This window comes from Podarcis bocagei, assembly GCF_964188305.1.
Source record: "Podarcis bocagei genome assembly, chromosome: 3".
Taxonomy (NCBI): domain Eukaryota; kingdom Metazoa; phylum Chordata; class Lepidosauria; order Squamata; family Lacertidae; genus Podarcis; species Podarcis bocagei.
Genome location: NC_138127.1, coordinates 79,022,090 through 79,041,820, shown reverse-complemented (window position 1 = coordinate 79,041,820; position 19,731 = coordinate 79,022,090). Strand labels below are relative to the sequence as shown.

Sequence of the window (19,731 nt, the reverse complement as noted above, 5' to 3'; positions counted from 1 at the left end):
AAATGCTGCATTGGAAAGATAGGTTGCTTGTAAAAGACAACATCAGTCTGGCTGAGAGAGACTGCATACAAACCATATATTTAAAAAATATTCCCCCCACCCACCCCAAGAATTCTGGGAGCTGTAGTTTGTTAATTGTGCTGGGAATTATAGCTTTGTGAATTCCCAGGATTCTTGGAATTTTAAATGTATGGTGCATACACAGCCTGAAGAAAACAAACACGTTCATATGAAAAACCAATAGAAAGAGAAGGGAGGCAGAAAAAATTATAACATGGCATAAAACAAACCACTGGCCTGTGTTTTATACATTTTTGTGCTTTTTAAATACACCCCCACACCATTTACATCATAGATATACATAATCTTGTAAACTAGATGCCAAGGGGAAAAAACAATTTTATTTCAACTTTGTACTGTCTGTTGTGGTCATACTGCCAAATCCAATTCCAAACATCTGTTTGAATTTGACAACCCAGCTCTCTCTTCCCAAGTATTTTGATAGGTGTAGACCAGTATATGAGCTTCCTCAATAAACTCTTCTGATTTTCAGTAATTTCAGTAAAAAAAAAGATACTGTAAACTTATTTTTAGCTTTCATATGGTAGGCAGGCATCGTCTATGGATAAATATTTCTGCTTCTCTTTTATACAGTGGGAATGCTTCTGCTAAGGTGGTATCTGCTGTGACAGATGCACGAATAATGGAAAAACAAAGCATGCTTTCGTCTTGAGAACTATTGTTCTACTTGCATTGAAATGTGTACAGATTTAAGTGATGAAGGCTGGAATGTTAAACATGTTTCATAGAGAGTAAGCCCCACTAAACTTTGAGAGCTTGATCTCTGAGTAAACATGCTTAAGATTGCTTTGGAAAAGTTCCGGTTAATTGACTAAGATGTTTCGAGTCAGGTGACACATTATTCTCGAGAGGCTGTGGCAGTGTATTTAGAGCACTCTGGCCTGGATCAAAAACCCATGAAAGTTATTCCAGTCTGGTGTATTTTAGGTTCTCCCCCGCCAATAGCGTTCCCCCATTCACCAAAGACACTGGTTTTAAACATACATGGAAAAGGTAGGGAATTTCTACTTTTCTACCACTCTTTAAACATCCTGTCCATAAATGCAACAGGACAGGATAAATAAGACATTTTAGTAGATAAAGACGCCAATACTGTAATGCAGGGGTCAGCAAACTTTTTCAGCAGGGGGCCGGTCCACTGTCCCTCAGACCTTGTGGGGGGCCAGACTATACTTTGAAAAAAATATATGAACAAATTCCTATGCCCCACAAATAACCCAGAGATGCATTTTAAATAAAAGGGCACATTCTACTCATGTAAAAACACGCTGATTCCCGGACCATCCGCGGGCCGGATTTAGAAGGCGATTGCGCTGGATCTGGCCCCTGGGCCTTAGTTTGCCTACCCATGCTGTAATGTTTCATGTGAAAAAGAATACAGTTCTTCCTTTGTTATGATACCCAGAAAAGATGCTTCCACTTTGTAACAGTAGACTGTCTTCTTGAGAATTTAAGGATCATGGAAAATAAACCCTTAAACTTGATGTCATTATGTCCTCAGTCCCACCACATTCATCTCTTTCTGCTATAATCAGTAATTTCTCTGTCACAACAAATCTGGTATGACACATGCAAATTTACTCAGAAGCAAGTTCCACTGAGCTCAATGGGAGCTTCTCACTAGTTAGCGTGCATAGAATTGCAGCCTTAGCCTTCAAGGTGCTACAAGACTGTTTGTTCTTTTTATCTGTCTGTAGCCTCTGGAATTTCTAGATAAAGGAATTTTCATCTACGCAACTCTGGTGAAAGGTGGAATATTGCCCATCTACTTAGTGTAAACATTCAGGCCTCTTTAGGCAAGTTTGCTTTTCCTATAATTTAGGACATGTAGAAACCTCTTGAGATCAGCAGTGTTGGTCTCCCCTGACAAGGTGGTAACTCTTAAAAATGCAGAGTTTAACTCAACAAATAGGCTTTAAAGCTTTTGTGGACTAGAGCTCACTACATCAGATGCTCTTTCATGGCATATGCCACAAGATAATGATGCTTTTGCTGCAACTGACAGACATGTCTATTCCATTGGAAGTCGTCATTTAACTAGCACAGATAAGTGCTTTTTGAATTGGCTGTGAATAGGAAGGGATACTAATCAATATGCTAACTATTTTGCTTTAATTTCGTGTGTTAATAGGAACAGATATACTTGGGGCAAATACAAGGAGATAGGTTTTAAGTTACAGTCAGGTTTGATTTTGGGCAGAATTTTCACCTAGCTCATTTTTTTTACCCAATAGATGTTGTTCCATAGGTTGCCTCACTTCCTTGTGTGGCAAGTTATTATTTGCCAGCAAGTCAGTACATTTCCTTTAGCCATTCCTAGATGATTAAATCTCATTTCTATTACCTAGCTCATTTTTTTTACCCAATAGATGTTGTTCCATAGGTTGCCTCACTTCCTTGTGTGGCAAGTTTTATTTGCCAGCAAGTCACTACATTTCCTTTAGCCATTCCTAGATGATTAAATCTCATTTCTATTATAATGGAGTGTATGGTGTGTAAGGGGAGGGGTAGTATCTCTGGTGGGGGACATGCCATGCTCCTTCTGGGGTTGTTTGTCCACCTTTGGTCCCCACCCTGCACTCAGCTGTCACCTGGGTTAGGTGAGTTAGGGACTTTCCCTGCATGCGAAGACAAGCTCCAGAGGATTGAGCAGACAAGACCAATAGCGGGTCCAACTGTCAAGAAAGCGGTTTCTGCACCTGTTGTAGAGGGGAGTGAAGGGCAGATGGGCTTCGTCAACCTGGGAAGGTAGCCCATCTAGGAGAAGCAAAACTGCTAAAGCTTCGCTGCCTTGCGGGATATCTTAGCAAGAAGAAAAGGTTAAGGAGTAAATCCTTCACAGATCCAGAATGGAGTCCCTAAAATGGTTTGAGTGGCACCTTGTACACCTTCTTCTGGCAACTCCTGCAGCCAAACTGGTGCCAAATGTATTGCTCTGCTTTCCTTTGGTCCACATTAGTGAGGCTGAGAGGGTGGTTTTGTCGTCTGGGCAGCCCACGACCTTCATACACACTTCCTAGGCTTGTGCCCCTGGGAGGTCACTTTGGTGCTGCTAATACAGTGGTTTGACTTCACCCCTGGAGGCACACTCCATTGTCCCGGATGCCAACAAAAAATAATTATAACGATCTAACATGTATGCCAGCAACATAATTCCACAGTATGTATTATTTCTCATTTCCTACCTGTGCTTATAAAGAAAGCAGTAAAGAAAGTGATTGTTCCTATTTGACCATTAAGTCTTTCCTGGATTACCATTTCTGGTGCAAGAAATGTCTAGTGAGTACTGTTTTGTGTTTTTCTGTTTCCTCACATCCCCTTCAGGGGATAGAAAGGTTCAGCCTTACTCATGAGGCAACTCTTGAAGGGATGGAACCAAAGCTCTCTCCCACCCCCCACCACCATGTGACGTGTTTGGAACAAGATAATCCAATGATATAATCAGACTTCTTCCACCTATTTGAATAGTAGTTAAAAATTGGCAGCAGGCAATAAACGCTGCAATGTTAAGAGATTTAAGTTTAGACCTGATCTGTTTTATTTAGAACACATACCATTCTCAAGCATGGTTGGCCCTTTTATAGGAAAGTCTGAGACCATTGTTTCTCCATACATTTGTTGTTGTTGTTAATGCTCCACTTTTTCCCCTGACAGGCAGATTACAGATAAAAATAAGAACAGCTAAAAACATAGAACACAGTAGGGGAGGGTGGAGTAAGCAGGTGGCAGAAAGAATGGAAATATTGGAGTGGGGTGGTGGAAACTCCAAAAATTTGAGATTGCAGAATGCGCAAAAAAGTATGCATTTCCTACAAAAGTGACACAAAGCACTCGATTCCTGAGTATGCTAAAGCTATCCAGTGAAGCCGGCACAATATTTTGCACCACTCCTGTTCCCAGGAACATTGTGAAGGAGTGGTACATGTGGCTGAGCCCTGGGCTTTCTACTCCCTCTGCCCCTTTGAAAACAAATGGGGAAAAAATCTTAATTTGTTCAAAAGCCACTATATTAGTTTCCCAGAGGCATCTAAATTAGAACATCCAAACTTCAAGCAAATATGTGCTTGAGTATTTTTAAGTACCTAGGCATGCTCCGGCCTCTTCCATAGAATTGATTCCAGGGCAGTTTATAAGGTTGTTTTTTAAAAAAATATTGTGTGACAGTAAGGAAAAGAAGACAAGATTTAGGAACAGATCTTAGCAAAATCTTAGCGCCTCATTGCAACAGAAGAGTGAATGGAATAGAGATGTACAGCAGGGAAGTGGGATGGAATGTTGGGTGGAGTTAAAATGAGATATAGGCAGAGAAATTAGAAACTTGAATGGAGGGTTGATGTGGGAACCAGAGAAAGGCTGAAGGGAAAAACAACAAGTGTGGCACATAGTTAAAGTCCATTAAGAAGGATTAGGATAATCAGTCTGGTTAGGGCAGGAAGCTAAGAACCCTGTAGGGAAGGAGTTTGTGGGTGGCACTCTGGTCTAAACCACTGAGCCTCTTGGGCTTGCTGATCAGAAGGTCGGTAGTTTGAATCCCCACGACAGGGTGAGCTCCCATTGCTCTGTCCCAGCTCCTGCCAACCTAGCAGTTTGAAAGCACGCCAGTGCAAGTAGATAAACAGGTACCACTGCGGCAGGAAGGTAAATGGCCTTTCTGTGTGTTCTGGTTTCCGTCATGGTGTTCCATTGCACCAGAAGTGGTTTAGTCATGCTGGCCACAGGACCCGAAAAGCTGTCTGTGGACAAACACCGACTCCTTCGGCCTGAAAGTGAGATGAGCACTGCAACCCCATAGTGGCCTTTCTATATGTCAATAGGTGGCGGCAGCAAGTACCGTATTTTTCGGCCCATAGGGCGCACCTAGTTTTTTTGGGGGGAAATAAAGGGGAAAAAATTATTTCCCCCCCCCAGCCCGAGCTTCCCCCGACCGCAGCCCCCAGAACAGGCAGCTCTCCACAAGCCGTGGGAGAGCTGTGCGGCTTGCAGAGAGCTGCGCGAAGCCCGAAGCCTGGGGGGCGCTGAGCTCAGCGCGCCCCAGGCTTCTGGGTGCAGGCAGCTCTCCGCAAGCCGTGGGAGGGCTGCGCGAAGTCGCACAGCTCTCCCACAGCTTGCGGAGAGCTTCCTGAAGCCTGAAGAGTGAGAGGGGTCGGTGCGCACCGACCCCTCTCGCTCTCCAGGCTTCAGCGAAAGCCTGCATTCGCCCCATAGGATGCACACACATTTCCCCTTCATTTTTGGAGGGGGAAACGTGCATCCTATAGGGTGAAAAATACGGTATGTTGAGGGAAGTTTGGGCTCAGTTGAGTAGCTGAGGGCCTTACAGATGAGTATCCAGGGTCAGCCTCTAGCAGAAAACCCACTGAACCTCATATTGATCCTAAACATCACTGGGCTTTTAAACTTTTTTTTAAAAAAAACAATATGGGAAGGTTCTCAACTCAGTGGTAGAGCACATGCTCTGTATGCAGCAGCCCTCAAGTTCAATTCACACCATCTCTAGGTAGAACTGAGAGAAACTCATGTCTGAAAGGCTGAAGACAATACTGAGTTAGGTGGATGAGTGGTCTGACTCTGTATAAGGCACCTTCCTATGTTCCTACAATTGATCCTAAGAGCAGTGTCTGGGACATGCCACTTGTGGAACGTAATTAATGCAGTATGGAAAGAAGAAAAGCATTTCAAAATTGAATGTACCTACATACACACTTTTAAAACCATTGCAAAACCAAACTATATTTAAAATGGCACATATCTATTCACCTATGCATTAATCACTAAAATAAATTCCAGTACTAAACCTCATTTCCAACCCTTCCTTATCCCTAATTCAATGACCAGGTGGATGGAACAGTGCACCGCTGAAACATACACTGCTGGGGAAAACTGACCTCTAAGAGAACTAGAGTTCTGGACGGTGGTATATAAGCTGTTAAATATTTTCACAAAGGAATTCTCCAGAGCTGTCACACAGCAAATAATCAACACAATTATTAAAGATACTATTCCATAGGTGTACATTTAACAGGGTGAAGCATGCATTCACTGCAAAATATTCCTAAATATTTGGAGGAAAGTGTATTCTATTCATCACAGTGATACCTGGTCCCTAAAAATACTGCTATATAATATCCAGAGCAATCAGTTCTGCTAGAATAACAAATACATTAGTACAGTGCCTATTTTAACGAGTGATTTCCTGAAAACTAAAATAACAGGAAATTGGAAAGAATGGTTTTGTAGCGCTGACTTTTTCTTTTGCAGATTGTTAAATGGAAAACAGCATAAGAATATAGATATTCTGCAGCAGAGAAGAAAGGCATATTTTAGTTGTCTACTTCCTAACTTAATTGGGAAAAATAATTTATGAATTTTCCTATCTGCTGTGTTAGAATTAATTTTCTTCTAAGAAAGTATAGTTTTGAAACTGTAGCTTCTCTGAATTAACAAATATGTTAACAGTAATCTTATTTTCACTTATTAACAGAATAACAAATGCAGAGAAAGAATACAGGAAAAGGAATTTTAAGAATAAACCCCAACAAAAATAGGGTTGGAAGGGGTTTTTTTGCAAATCTTTTAAGTTTCTGGGTAATATTTTCTTCATGGTTGCACATTTTTATGTATTTGCCTAAGCTGTGTTTGCCTTCCAATGGACTGTGTATCTGAAATACATGGCTATCCCTCATCATTTGCAATGTAACTTGCATGTTCTAGGTTACATATTCTGTTATTATTTTTTATTGTTTACAAGTGTTAGTCTTACATGGCTGCTGTGAGCTTAGCCATAGTTTGCTTAGTGTTGCATCTGAACCCAGGGCTCATGGTTTATTTTGTTCCAGACAAGCCATGAGCTGTAGCCAAGGTTTGTTCATGACTTGTTGCTCATGCTTTACCTGGGGAAGATAAACCATGATCTTGTGTTTGGACATAACACTAAGCCAAACCATGGCTTTGCTTACAGCAGTGTAGCAGCAGGACAGAAAGAGGAGCAAAGTAGTTGTGAGCTTCCTTCTGGAAGTCCATGTTTGTTCATTTGTGCTAAGCCATAGTTTGGCTTCATGTCATAAGCAAATGAGGCTGGCATGTGCCATCTAGTGTCTTTGCACCAGGCAGGCAAGTTGCCATGTGGTCTGCACAAATTTCACATATCTATGTCCCCATGATCAATTGACTCACACGGTACTAGGAGCCCTTCCTCCACTCCCTACAATATACAAGTGGATATCCGTGTGTGTCCCCCATGGAATAGGTCTCTTTTAATGGATCATTTCCTCCAGCCCTTCCCTGAGGCCCACATTTTTTGTAACCAAGGAGCAATCAACCTGTGAGTGAGATAGGGCTATCATGTCCCTGAAGGCTTTGTTCAGCAACCTCTCAAAGCTTCTGCAGCGGATAGTCATCATACCTCTTTTCTTTCTACCTGCATAGCTGTCACTGTTATTTGCTCAGTTTGTTTACTTAGGACTGGTAAGATTTATTCCAGGCAATACTTTGATTGGATGAAGTGAAATAAGAGGTGGGGGCAGTATATCATGCAGTGGTTACTTATTAAGTGCCCCTTATTTTAAGTAAGGGCTCTTAATTTTTTTAATAGGATTCTGGTACAAACTAGAAAAAGATAGGTTTATTTGAGCCAAACTTGAAGCAGGACTTTTTTACCCCGTCCCCCCCCCCCCCAATTGTGTTTTTTAAAGGTTTTCTTGGGTGAAAAAGTACATACATTGTCTCCATTTTCAGATCATAAAGTTCTTTCTGCAGATAAGTTATATATTAAATGTGAGATTTTACTACTGTATACAGTATAAAGTTGGGGGAGAGAAGAGGAGGGGGGAGAGAAATGGTTAAGCCCTTATATGTTTGGTGTGATTCCTATGTGTACAGCTTTAGGTTAGCAGAGATGGATTGTGCGGCATATTTATTTCAGGGGAAATGAACAGCACATCACTTGCAATGATTCCAGACCTGCTCAGCTTGTGATGTGCCCAAGCCAATGCCTCAAGTTTTGCTATCCGAGGCATGAAGCCGAAATAGGTTTTTGAGACCCTAATATACAGGGCCTGTGTTTCATCCTGGATGTGCAAGTCTGTTCTATGCAGATACCACATTCTTCTAGGAAATCTCCATATACTTCATCAGGTGTGAAGAACACACCTTGTGTTCAGTTGTGTGCACTGGTAAATAAGTGGACACATGTGCTTGTTACATGTGACATGGCACGTTCAATGTGCTTTTGGTTTTCTTTATGGATGCCATCTCTCTCTGTGTGAAGCGACTTCAAGAAAGGAACACAACCAGCCTTTTATAAACGGTACTGTTTCTCCCTCATTCTAGAACATTAGAGCACAATGAATGCTGTCTCAGAATTCCATCAAAACACAGGTACATGCTATGTTTAACATTTTGAACAGGTAGTCCAAGTTAATTGCTCTGTGCCTAGAGGGACTGGTTTGACTGTACAAACAAACCAAACAGTGGCTTGGAGTAGCAATGTTTTTAGGCGCACTAAAGAAGCAGCATGCAATCCATGAGGCTATGCAGGGCCCATTGTAATGACACCAAGACTGATGAAGTGAAACTTTCAGATTGTGTGGTAGAGCTGATTGGGGGCCTCAGCTGCTTTGGCCAGCCCTGCTTATGTAACTAGATGCAAGCATGTTCAAGGTTCCTACACCTTGAAAAGTTCCTGTAGAAAAATTGTGTGCGTATGAAGAAGGGCAAATGCATCCACAGACAAGTAGCTCCTTCCATTCCTCTGCCCCCCTCCATTGCTGGACCGCTGTATTACTTAAAAGAATTACACTGCTTTTTATTAATTATCACCTATTTCTCTAAGCAATTTTCAGTGGGCTTACTTCTGTCTTGTCAAAATAAAAAAATTCCTTCCAGTAGCACCTTAAAGACCAACTAAGTTAGTTCTTGGTATGAGCTTTCGTGTGCATGCACACTTCTTCAGATATCTTCTGTCTTGTCAGGGATAGATAAAACTGGAGTACAGAAGAGAATTTAAAATTTCAACAGACTCAATAGAACTTACAAGAAAATATGTGTAGGATGGGAGTGTTCATGTGAGATATGCCTTTATTTTTCTTTTAGACATTTACAAGTGGGATAAAGCTTTTGAAAATACAAATTAAAGATAAAGCAAAACAAAACAGATGTGAAAGGTAAGTTAACATAACATAACAGGCTGCACCACTGGTCAATACAGTATTTACATTGCGATGTGTCTTCCAAATCTGAGCTACAACTGCTTCTGCAATCAAGAGTAAATGACTCAACAATTCTTTATGATTACGATCTAAATTTCTATCCACAAACATATTGAGCATCATGAATGCTGGAGATGGATGTGTCCATTGACCAGTAATCGCACAAATCTCTTGGCATACCAACTCCCAAAACACTCGTACCTGGGGACAATCTATCACATATGGAAGTATGTACCAACCATACCACAACCTCTCCAACACATAGGATAAGCATTAGGGTTTATCTAATGGGACGCGGGTGGTGCTGTGGTTTAAACCACTGTGCCGCTTGGACTTGCCACTTGGAAGGTCGGTGGTTCGAGGTCCCGTGGCGGGGTAAGCTCCTGTTGTTCGTCCCAGCTCCTGCCAACCTAGCAGTTCGAAAGCACGTAGAGCAAGTAGATAAATAGGGAAGGTAAACGGTGTTTCTGTGCGCTGCTCTGGCTTCACCAGAAGCAGCTTAGTCATGCTGGCCACATGACCCAGAAAAACTGTCTGTGGAAGTGGACAAATGCTGGCCCCCTCTGCCTGTTAAGCGAGATGAGCGGCGCAACCCCAGAGTCATTCGCGACTGGACTTAACTGTCAGGGGTCCCTTTACCTTTATCTTCCTTGGTGTTGGGTACAAATTATGCAGTATTTTCACCTACAGCTCCCTAGCAGCAGATGTTGTTTTATTTGGTGGCTTTAACCACAAAGCATTCCAGTCATTTATTCTATTTGTCTAACTAGCTCTTTCCCCCACAGTATATGTAGCAAATCATTTTACTCCTTATCAGATTCAAAGAGCCACCTATAAATGTTAGAAACCAGCCCTCTTACTACTCCTGAGTAACTCACGATCTCCTTTTCAAATGCTGTAAGTTGATGTGCAGCAGCCTCTAAGAGCGCTGGGGATAAAAGAAAATATTAAAGTTGAGCCTGCAGTATCCAAGTGCACGTTATAGGTCAGGGGCAGGCAACCTAAGGCCCATGGGCCGGATGCGGCCCAATCACCTAAATCCGGCCCGCGGATGGTCCAGGAATCAGTGTGTTTTTACATGAGTAGAATGTGTCCTTTTATTTAAAATGCATCTCTGGATTATTTGTGGGGCATAGGAATTTGTTCATATTTTTTTTCAAAATATAGTCCGGCTCGCCACATGGTCTGAGGGACAGTGGACTGGCCCAGGGCTGAAAAAGGCTGCTGACCCCTGTTATATGTTCTAACTGGTTTCTCAAATCTCCCATAGTCATTATTCTGTTTGACAATCAATCAGCCTATCCATGATACCCAGGTTCTGCCTTTCACATCAGGTCACATAATCAAAAATCAAACTTTTTGATTATTTACTGTGTGTGTGTGTAATTAAATTTGTATACTGCTCTTCTTCTGCAGATCCCAGGGGTATTTCACGAGATAAAAATACAAGATAAAAAAACTACAAGTTCGTTAAGTTTCTTGGCGATTTGGACCCCTAAATACTGAAAAATGGTGCACACTTACTTGTAAGGTAGGCATGCCCAGAATTGAGATAGAGATAAAGTGCACCCAGCAGCGACTTCTGCTACTGCAGCTGCGAGACAAGAAGTTCTTCCCCGAGGGAGTTTCCCTTCGGGGCTGACTTTCGAAGCCATATCGGGCAAGAGAAGGTGCCAAGCTGAACCTGTGGCTTAGCAGCGCGAAACCTTTAGGGGCGCCATTGCAGACGCCGAGAGAAATGTTGAGGAGCAGTTCTCAAAAGTGCGGAGTTGTTTTCTGGTAGTGAAAGAAGTTTGGCAACGGAGCCAGGAAAGAGGACAAAGCAGACGTGGCTGACTGTCTTCCGAAACTCAGCCGGGCCTCCTCTTGTCTCTCGCTCCCAACCTTCAGGGAACTAACCGACTTTCCTGACTGAAACGACAGCCTTCATCCCCCGCGTCACTCGCTCCCTCAGCCCTACTTCACCACGTTAATAACGTACTATTACCGTAACGCAAGTATAAATCACAATAAATGTCAGGGGCAATTCACGGTGTTGTGTCGTTATTATAATCAAGGCTAGCGTGGTTAACATAAAGGTGCTTCCCTTGAACGAAGCCGCCACGGCGTTTGAGCGGGGAGAGAGAAACGCGCACAAAGAAGGAGGGCAAAGCCCATATTCGAAAACCTCAATTCTAACTCCCCCCCCCCCGCACCCCGCCTCCTCCTCCAGACGCGGCTGCTAATCTGCTTCCGTGACGTCGCCCCTCATGGCAGCCAATGAGCTTGTGATAAGGGGGACCTGGTACCGGCGGGAGCTCCTCCTCCTCCTCCTCTTCTTCTAGATGAGAAGCAGCAGCCCCGGCCGAGCAGCGGATTGCTGGCGGAGGCGTCTGGAGGGGTCGGACGTAGCAGGCCGAGGAGAGGCGACGGGGCTGGGTCCGCGGAAGAGCCATGGGGAACACCGTGGCTCGGGAGGATTTCGAGTGGGTTTATACGGACCAGCCGCACGCGGACCGGCGCAAAGAGATCCTAAGTAAGTGCGCACTTTCGCCGCCTGCCGCTCCCCTTTTGGTCTCGTCTTCCTCTCTCCCCCCCGTTTCGCTGCGATGCCTTTTTTGGGCGAAGGCGCTCGAGTCCTCCTTCTGCCCGCTCCTTGGCTCCCGAGGAAGCCGGGCGTGGCGGGCAGACGCCTCCCGGTCTTGCTCCCGGCCTCCGCCCTTGGCGCCCCGCACCGACGCCTCTTGTCTTCGGAGGAGGAAGCCCGGACTTTGGCTTTCTCGGCGGAATTCCCCACCCGGCCGACGGCGCTCCCTCCTTTGGGTCTTGGGTGATGGGGAGAGGAGTTCCCAGGGTTGGAGGGGAGCGAGCTGCCAACATCTGGAGAGACGCAGTGCGTCACATCCGAAGGCCTGGGGCCGGCCACCCGTTACAAGCACGTTGCTGCTTTCCTTTCCCTTGTCCCCCCGGCACGCCGCTTTTTCTCTTTTCAGTTTCGAAATCTGCCTGCGCATAATATGCGGGGAGGTGGTTCAAAGCGACCTTGGTTAACTGAGGACTTCGCCATTCCCAGCTGGTGCTTGGTGGCAGCCAAACAGGCTTTGAAATGGTTTTCGCAGGGTGCAGTGCTTTTGCCAACATGAAGTCTGATGGGATCTTTAGATAAAAAGAGGTACAGTGGTACTTCGGGTTACATACGCTTCAGGTTACAGACTCCGCTAACCCAGAAATAGTACCTCGGGTTAAGAACTTTGCTTCAGGATGGGAACAGAAATCATGTAGCAGCGGCAGCAGGAGGCCCCATTAGCTAAAGTGGTGCTTCAGGTTAAGAACAGTTTCAGGTTAAGAACGGACCTCCAGAATGAATTAAGTACTTAACCCGAGGTACCACTGTATATAAATCGGAATAAATGCTGATGATGGTGGCTTTCAAATTTCCTACTGGCGGAGGACACTCCCCGGCTCCCCATCTTTGATTCTTACTTTTGGAGCTCTCATCTGTTTCCTGTTTCCAGGGAACATTCTAAGGTGGACTTTGATGTGTAGGACTGGGTAGGCCTACTAGACCTAGATATTGCCATGGCAAATGTGGTAGTAACTTGGAATGTCCAAACATTCTGTGGGTTGTGAGAGAAGATAAAAGAAAGGGAGAAGTTGTTCTTCATACCCTGCTGTTAGTGCTGCCCTCAGTGATGTGCTCAAAGTGTACCCTGGACAAAATGACTAAAATATACCCCCACGCTGAAGGGCGTGGAAAGGACAATGTCTGCTTTTACTATATAATAGAATGTGGCTTTAATTCCTCGGTCAGCTGGCTTTTCAGTAGGCTGTCTCTCTATGAAGGAATGGATGGCTGTAGTCTAGTTTGCAGGCACAATTTAAAATGGTCTGCCAACAGGTTGCAAGAGGGGTCCCTTTACTTTTGCCACTGGCATTCTGTAGCTGGATTTAGCCAAGTGAGTGAAGTTGCTCAACCATCTCAGTTTCTTGATGGAGGAAAAGTGTGGGAGACCCTGTCGCTGTATTTGGAAGCTCAGGTTTTAGGTTGATCGTAGAGGTTTCCTTCACATGCCAAGGTGTTTGATACTCTTGGTTAGCAAACGAGAAGCTAGGAGAGTGGGGTGGCCCTGAGCATTATTAGTTAAACAGCATGCTTCTAGCCCTTTTGGTTCCTGAGAAGCATCAGTAGGAGACAACGATCAAATTATACACTAAAAATGCCATTCACAAGTACACATGTCTCTTTCTATTTCCTTTGTCTCAAAAAAAATAAATAAAAAATCAGACTCCTGGTGTACAAACCTATTATGCAACTGTGTATGCAAATATAAACCAGCTTATTTTAGTAGCAGGGCAGTCCAATTTTTCATACCAAGTAGGAGTACTTTGACATGGAACCAGTGGGCCAGCACACTGCCTTCCGAAAGCTGGCTAAGGGAGGCACTGGGCTTTGGGAAGGAGTCACAAGGCTCTGGCAGGGTCCTAGAGCCCTCCCACCTTTTCCCAAAAGGTTAAAAAGTGCTAACTAGGCTTTGGGAAGGAGGTGGGACAGGAGGGCTCAAGGACCCTGCAAGAGCCCTTATGTCTCCTTCCCAAAGCCCTGCACCTTGCTTACCTTGTTTTGGGAAAGTGGGGGGGGGGGGGAGAGAGTAAAATGTTGCTGAGGGCTGCCATAAAAGCCACTTCACTTCAGACCACCCAGTTCTACTATGTGAATTTGTCGTCTACAGAATCAATATTTTTTTCTTGTGCAGAATGGAGAGTTTCTGGGTTGCTTGTATCACTGAAGACTTTTTGTTAGACACAGAGGGTGGCTTCAACTACATTTTACCCGCAGTGGACCTATCAAAATTAATGAACACAACTAAGCTAGGTCCATCAACTTCAATGGGTCTACTATTCAGGAAACTTAGTTTGAGTGCCACCTAGAGTGTGGAATTTAAGTTGGTGCTGAGGAGATTGCTCTTGTTAGTGTAAACCTCTTTTTTGCTTGCATGATGAAACAATGATGAAACAATCTCCCTACTCCTCCCCCTGTGTGTGTTGTTCTGTGGGCTCTCCTGAATCCCTCTCCCCAAACAGTTTGGAGGGACGAGAAGAAAGCCTTCCTATGCTAGTGGGAGTTGTTGACCTGACTCCTGCCACAGCAACTGATGTCTTCAATATACTCATAAAGACCACTCCCAATAACTTCATGTAGATACTAAATAGTATTGAGGACAAAATACTGTCCTGTGACACAACTGCTTGTGGTGGACACACCTATAATCTCCTAATGCCATTCTCTGAATCCTGCTCTGTAATGAGTGGAACCAATGTGGAATTGTGCCCCAGCTCATGAAGATGATCCAAGAGAACAGCATGGCTGATCGTATCAAAAGTCACTGCAAGATCAACAGGGTTGTAGTCCCCTTGTCTATCTCCCAAATACGGACCTCTGTCAGGGCAACTAAGGCTGATTCCATCCCCTAACTTAGCCTGAACCATTATGGCAGTGATGCTGTTGTTGTGCCTGTACTTCATTCATGTGGATTTTACATTAGACTGCAGAGTTGTAGTAAAACATCCTGTATGTATTCAAACTTTTAACATGTATATAGGCTTGTATAGAATGTAGAATCCAAATGATTGTGGCATGATCTTCAAAGAGCATTGTCTATTGACAGCTGTTATTTGAAACTTTATCTCTCTTTTTCTCCCAACAGGTAAACACCCAGAAATAAAAACTTTGATGAAACCAGACTACAACTTGATCTGGATAGCTACACTGATGGTCCTTGCACAGCTAGTTGCCCTTTACCTAGTTAAAGATTTGGAATGGAAATGGGTTATATTTTGGTCATATGTATTTGGCAGTTGTCTTGATCATTCCATGACTCTGGCTATTCATGAGATTGCCCACAACAGTGCCTTTGGCAATTGTAAACCTCTGTGGAATCGATGGCTTGGAATGTTTGCCAATCTCGCACTTGGCATCCCATACTCTGTATCCTTCAAGAGATATCACATGGATCACCATCGTTATCTTGGCGGTGAAGGAGTTGATGTGGACATTCCTCTTCCCATTGAAGGATGGTTTTTCTGTACCCGTTTTCGAAAATTCTTTTGGATTATTCTCCAGCCCCTATTCTATGCTATTCGGCCTCTTTTTATTAATCCCAAACCAATCTCTCGACTTGAAATAATGAATTTGTCAATTCAGTTTCTCTTTGATATTATGGTATACTATGTCTTTGGAGTAAAATCACTTGTCTACCTGATAACAGCAGCTCTGCTTGGGCTAGGCTTGCATCCTATTTCAGGACACTTCATAGCCGAACATTACATGTTTTTAAAGGGATATGAAACATATTCCTATTACGGTCCGCTTAATAAACTTACATTCAACGTTGGCTACCATAATGAACACCATGACTTCCCTAATGTTCCTGGGAAAAACCTTCCACTGGTGAGTACATTATAGTGTCCATTTGCAACTAGTTACTTTCCTGGAGTTAAGCAACTCCATTTTAAATGAATGGATTGCTGGTATTCCACCACAGTGTGGTGATTTGCTGATGTAGGTTTGCAAATATATTAAGGCTGTAAATGTTGATTAAAGTGGTTTATCTTGATCCAAAGCATATTTTTAGACCAGTATTTAGAACCACAGCAATAGGCTAAACACAATACCTTATGTCAACTAGAATATCATATTACTTCAGACCAATGATATATATTCAGCTACTAATACATTTACGGAGGTTGTTTAGCTGCAGAAATGTGGTCGTTGCTTCTAATGCTTAAAGCTCAGACACAGCTGGATAGACTATTAATGTTGACTCCTTTGCACAGCTTCAAAGCTGACCTTGAAACATAACCTGTTACTTCTGCAAAACGGCCTTAGTGTTTGTTTAACCTCCTCCTCTTCAAAGGAAAGATACTTTTTGTACCTGCTACAGTGGTGCCTCGCAAGACGAAATTAATCCGTTCCGTGAGTCTCTTCGTCTTGTGGTTTTTTCGTCTTGCGAAGCACGGCTCTTAGCGGCTATTAACGGCTTAGCGGCTTTAAGAAAAAGGAAACAAATTCGCAAGAACTCACAAGACGTTTCGTCTTGCGAAGCAAGCCCATAGGGAAATTCGTCTTGCGGAACGACTCAAAAAACGTAAAACTCTTTCGTCTTGCGTGTTTTTGTCTTGCGAGGCATTCATCTTGCAAGGTACCTCTGTACCTGACTAGGAAGTTATGCAGTGAATGAATGTTGGATATTGCATGTATGACCAGCGCACTAAAGCTGCATTCTGTCTGTGCAGGTTTTTATAAAGTTTTTTTTAAACCCCTCCTATTTTGGGTATATTAGTCATTTTCAGTAGTTGTTTGTCTTTGTTGTGCTTTAGGGATAAAAAGCACTGTCAAGTGATTGGCTCAAGAGTGGAAAACTGCTGGCCCCCTGCATTTGTGAGGTTGCAATTTCCATTCTTCCTCTGCAGGCATGACCAGCGACTAGGGATGATGGGAACTGTAGTAACATCTGGAAGGCCACTGGAAGTTGTAGTAACATCTGGAAGGCTCCCAATCCCTGCTTTAGATCTTTTAAAGTTGAAGAGGAATGTTTATTTTAAATTCATAATATTGTTTTTCTCTAATTTATGTTAATATATCATTTATGTTCCTAAGTGGTGTACATAAAAACAAGCCATAGAAAATGGGACAATGAAAGAATACAAGGTATCATAAAATCTAATACTACAGTAAATGTGTAAAGGAACAAGGAAGTCTTAGTTGTGGGCTGGCAGTTCAGCAGGAAAGACTACCTGTCTAATCTCAGTTGGGATGGAGTTCCACAGCTTTGCACCAATCATGCTGAATTCACTGCTTCCAGTAGTTACTAGTTGTACAACTGAGCTACAAGGGACCTCCAACAGGGACTTCTCCAAAGATTGCAGAGGTCAAGCAAGGATATAAGGGATCAGGCAGTGTAGTTCTGTGGGTAGACTCATGTGCTTGGTATGTTAAAATGAGGTGGGGTTACTGCTTCCAAAACTGGCTAATGTCTAGCTGACAAAACTTTTTTCTAAATAACACTGGGTTTTTTTAATTGCAGCTGAAGAAAATGGCCCCTGAATACTATGAACATCTGCCACAGTATAACTCCTGGGTAAAGGTGCTTTATGATTTTGTGATGGATGACACTATCAGCCCTTATTCACGCATGAAAAGGCATTTAAAAGGTGAAGTGAAATTGGAGTGAAAAAAAATTCCTCTGCCGCCTCCAAGGACATAGACTCATGGAAGCTGGTACAAAGGTTTCGTTTGATCAGGATGTATTTGCTTTGTATCTTAACCTAGTCTGGACTATGAATATATATGGATTACAATCTAGAACAAGATCTCTGAATTAAAATATTGCTGGAACTAGAGCATTCCAAGCTATTTGCTTTATTTTGTATAATTAAAGTTTAAAATATAACTTGCTGTATGCACAATGCTAGTATTAATGTTACATAATGTGTTTCAGTTGCTACTCACTCGAACACTGGATTGTTCTTCAGGCCATTAATGTACCAGTGGTGTATCTTGGTTATTTTGAACTTGCTGCCACAACTTTGGCTCTTCAATGTTTTGCTGACAAAACATTAATTTCCAAATTAAATTGCAGAATTGTTTTAGTTAGTGTAGATGCTGGAAGAAATGGCTGGCTGCAACTCCTTCTAAATTGAGGTATGTCTTGGCCAATCCAAGTGCTAACCTAACTGATGGATTTACAATTGCTGCTATAAAGTATATATCCATTAAATCATGCTAGTGTTTATATAACTTCAAAATAGACAGGGATATGAATACCAACTTTTGACTGCCTATGCTCTACATTTCATTAAGCTAAATTATCATTTCCTGCAGCAGGCCCATTTCCCTGAGTATAGCTCTGCATTCCTTCTTTTCTGCATCTGTACAAAAGTGCTATGCCCTGCCTTCAAACTGATGCTTCTTTGCAAACAGACTAGATCTCCTGAAGTTTAGAAACAGAATAGTAGAGCCTACGTGTGTTGTGGTAACCATCTTGCGCTCTCTTAGCTGGGGCAAGAGCTGGAGTGTCGGTTGTTGACAGCAGGTAGCAAGTTTATAAAAGGTATAAAACATTGACTATGAGAATGCAAGTACCTCCTATAAAGGAGTATATGAAAGCTGTTTTTTTATAAAAAAATCAAGCTCTTGGGCACTTGAATAAAGATGATATTAGTGAAGTTTAACAAATGTGTGGAATGTTCTTGAGGAAAGCAAATTCTATCTGCTTCCTTATCTCTGGGAAGCAGAGGATTTTCTCGTGATTATGCAATGTTTTTAAAGCTGTGTCAATTATATAGGCAGCACATTTATGCAACTTAATTAATGCGTTACACCTACAGATCCTTGCATGCAACAATAAACTTGGTGCACTGCAGTGAGGATCTTTTTATTGTCAAGGTAATTCATTACTGGTGGATTAAAGTACAGATTTTGCGGGGGCTTGTCTTGAGTGTTGCTTCAGCTATTTCATCCAAAATTACCTAGCCTCCCTTTGTTTTAGTCATACTTGTAAAACCTGCAAGGTAAGGAACGTGCAATTTTTTAAACCAAACATGCAAGCTTCTTCAAAATTATCCCCACAAACAGCTATTTTCCCTTTAGTTGTCACTATTTCTCTTTAGTTTGGCACATTTCCCAGAAAAAGGAAGCAAGCCAGTAAACCTGTGGCTCATTTGCACTTCAGACTGCAAACGAGCTTCTCGCTGCTCCCCCACTCCCCAGATTCCTACACATAGAAAACTAGAATGGCAGAGAGAGATCCAGGTCAGAATGTTACTCTTGCTTTTGTTGGAATAATATGAATCCTCATCTGGAGTCTAAAGAGGTGCAGTCTAAACTAGGTTACTACCTCTTCTGCTGTTAATGTGAGAACTACACTGCTTCCCAGAAGTCAATTGTGGAGCAGTTGTTTCAGTCATAATGTACAATGGAAATCTAAAGCAGTTAACAGATGTCAACCCACTGATCTAATGGGACTCTTGTTTTCCCAACTATCAACTTCATCAAGCGCCTACTCTTGTAGCCTACCAGAGAAACATAATCCTGTACCTTCCAGATTGTACTACAAGCTGCAGTTGCAACTGGCCTCATCTGCAGCAGCAGTTGAAAGTCTGGATTAAAGAGGAAGTTGGAGCTTGTGATGTATTTCAAGCAGAAACTGAATTTCAACTATGCCTCGATACAATCTGCACATGTGACTTGTTTTACAGAAATGCATGCTGGCTCTTAGTAACCACAACATCCTTTTCTAAGTGCCCACAGACCAACTGCTTAATTATCTGTTCTAGGACCTTTCCAGGTATCAAAAGTCAACCTGACCAGTCAGTTGCTGTTGTTATATAAATTTAATTAGTTAATAATAATAACAACAATAATATTACCCATCCACAGGGCGGTTTACTATATAAAGTTGTTGGA

The 19,731-nt window shown here is 42.8% G+C and overlaps 1 protein-coding gene and 1 long non-coding RNA gene across 3 annotated transcripts in view; one reads left to right on the top strand and one right to left on the bottom strand.

Annotated features, from left to right (window-relative positions):
- Positions 1-11,493, bottom strand: part of LOC308582928 — a 28,636-nt gene extending 17,143 nt beyond the window's left edge. Inside the window, exons 1-3 of one of the 2 annotated variants that reach the window (XR_014005941.1) lie at positions 10,812-11,493; positions 10,148-10,215; positions 9,139-9,697 (exon numbers count right to left, since the gene is read on the bottom strand). This is a non-coding gene — a long non-coding RNA (uncharacterized lncRNA). Of the gene's footprint in view, positions 1-9,138; positions 9,698-10,147; positions 10,216-10,811 lie in introns of those variants that run through there. The other variant, XR_014005940.1, reaches the window with a different exon arrangement.
- Positions 11,494-11,597: 104 nt separating this feature from the next.
- On the top strand, positions 11,598-18,501 carry LOC308582902 (sphingolipid delta(4)-desaturase DES1-like). The gene is made up of 3 exons (XM_081186480.1): positions 11,598-11,802; positions 14,972-15,714; positions 17,351-18,501. Exons 1-3 carry the CDS (start codon positions 11,721-11,723, stop codon positions 17,495-17,497), a joined length of 972 nt encoding a protein of 323 aa, XP_081042606.1. The 5' UTR covers positions 11,598-11,720; the 3' UTR covers positions 17,498-18,501.
- The last annotated feature ends 1,230 nt before the right edge of the window (positions 18,502-19,731 follow it).

Coding starts and splice junctions, on each gene's coding strand:
- LOC308582902 (XM_081186480.1), top strand. CDS start 11,721: ATGGGGAACACCGTGGCTCGGGAGGATTTCGAGTGGGTTTATACGGAC. Junction 11,803..14,971: donor CCGGCGCAAAGAGATCCTAA/GTAAGTGCGCAC, acceptor TTCTCCCAACAG/GTAAACACCCAGAAATAAAA. Junction 15,715..17,350: donor CTGGGAAAAACCTTCCACTG/GTGAGTACATTA, acceptor TTTTAATTGCAG/CTGAAGAAAATGGCCCCTGA.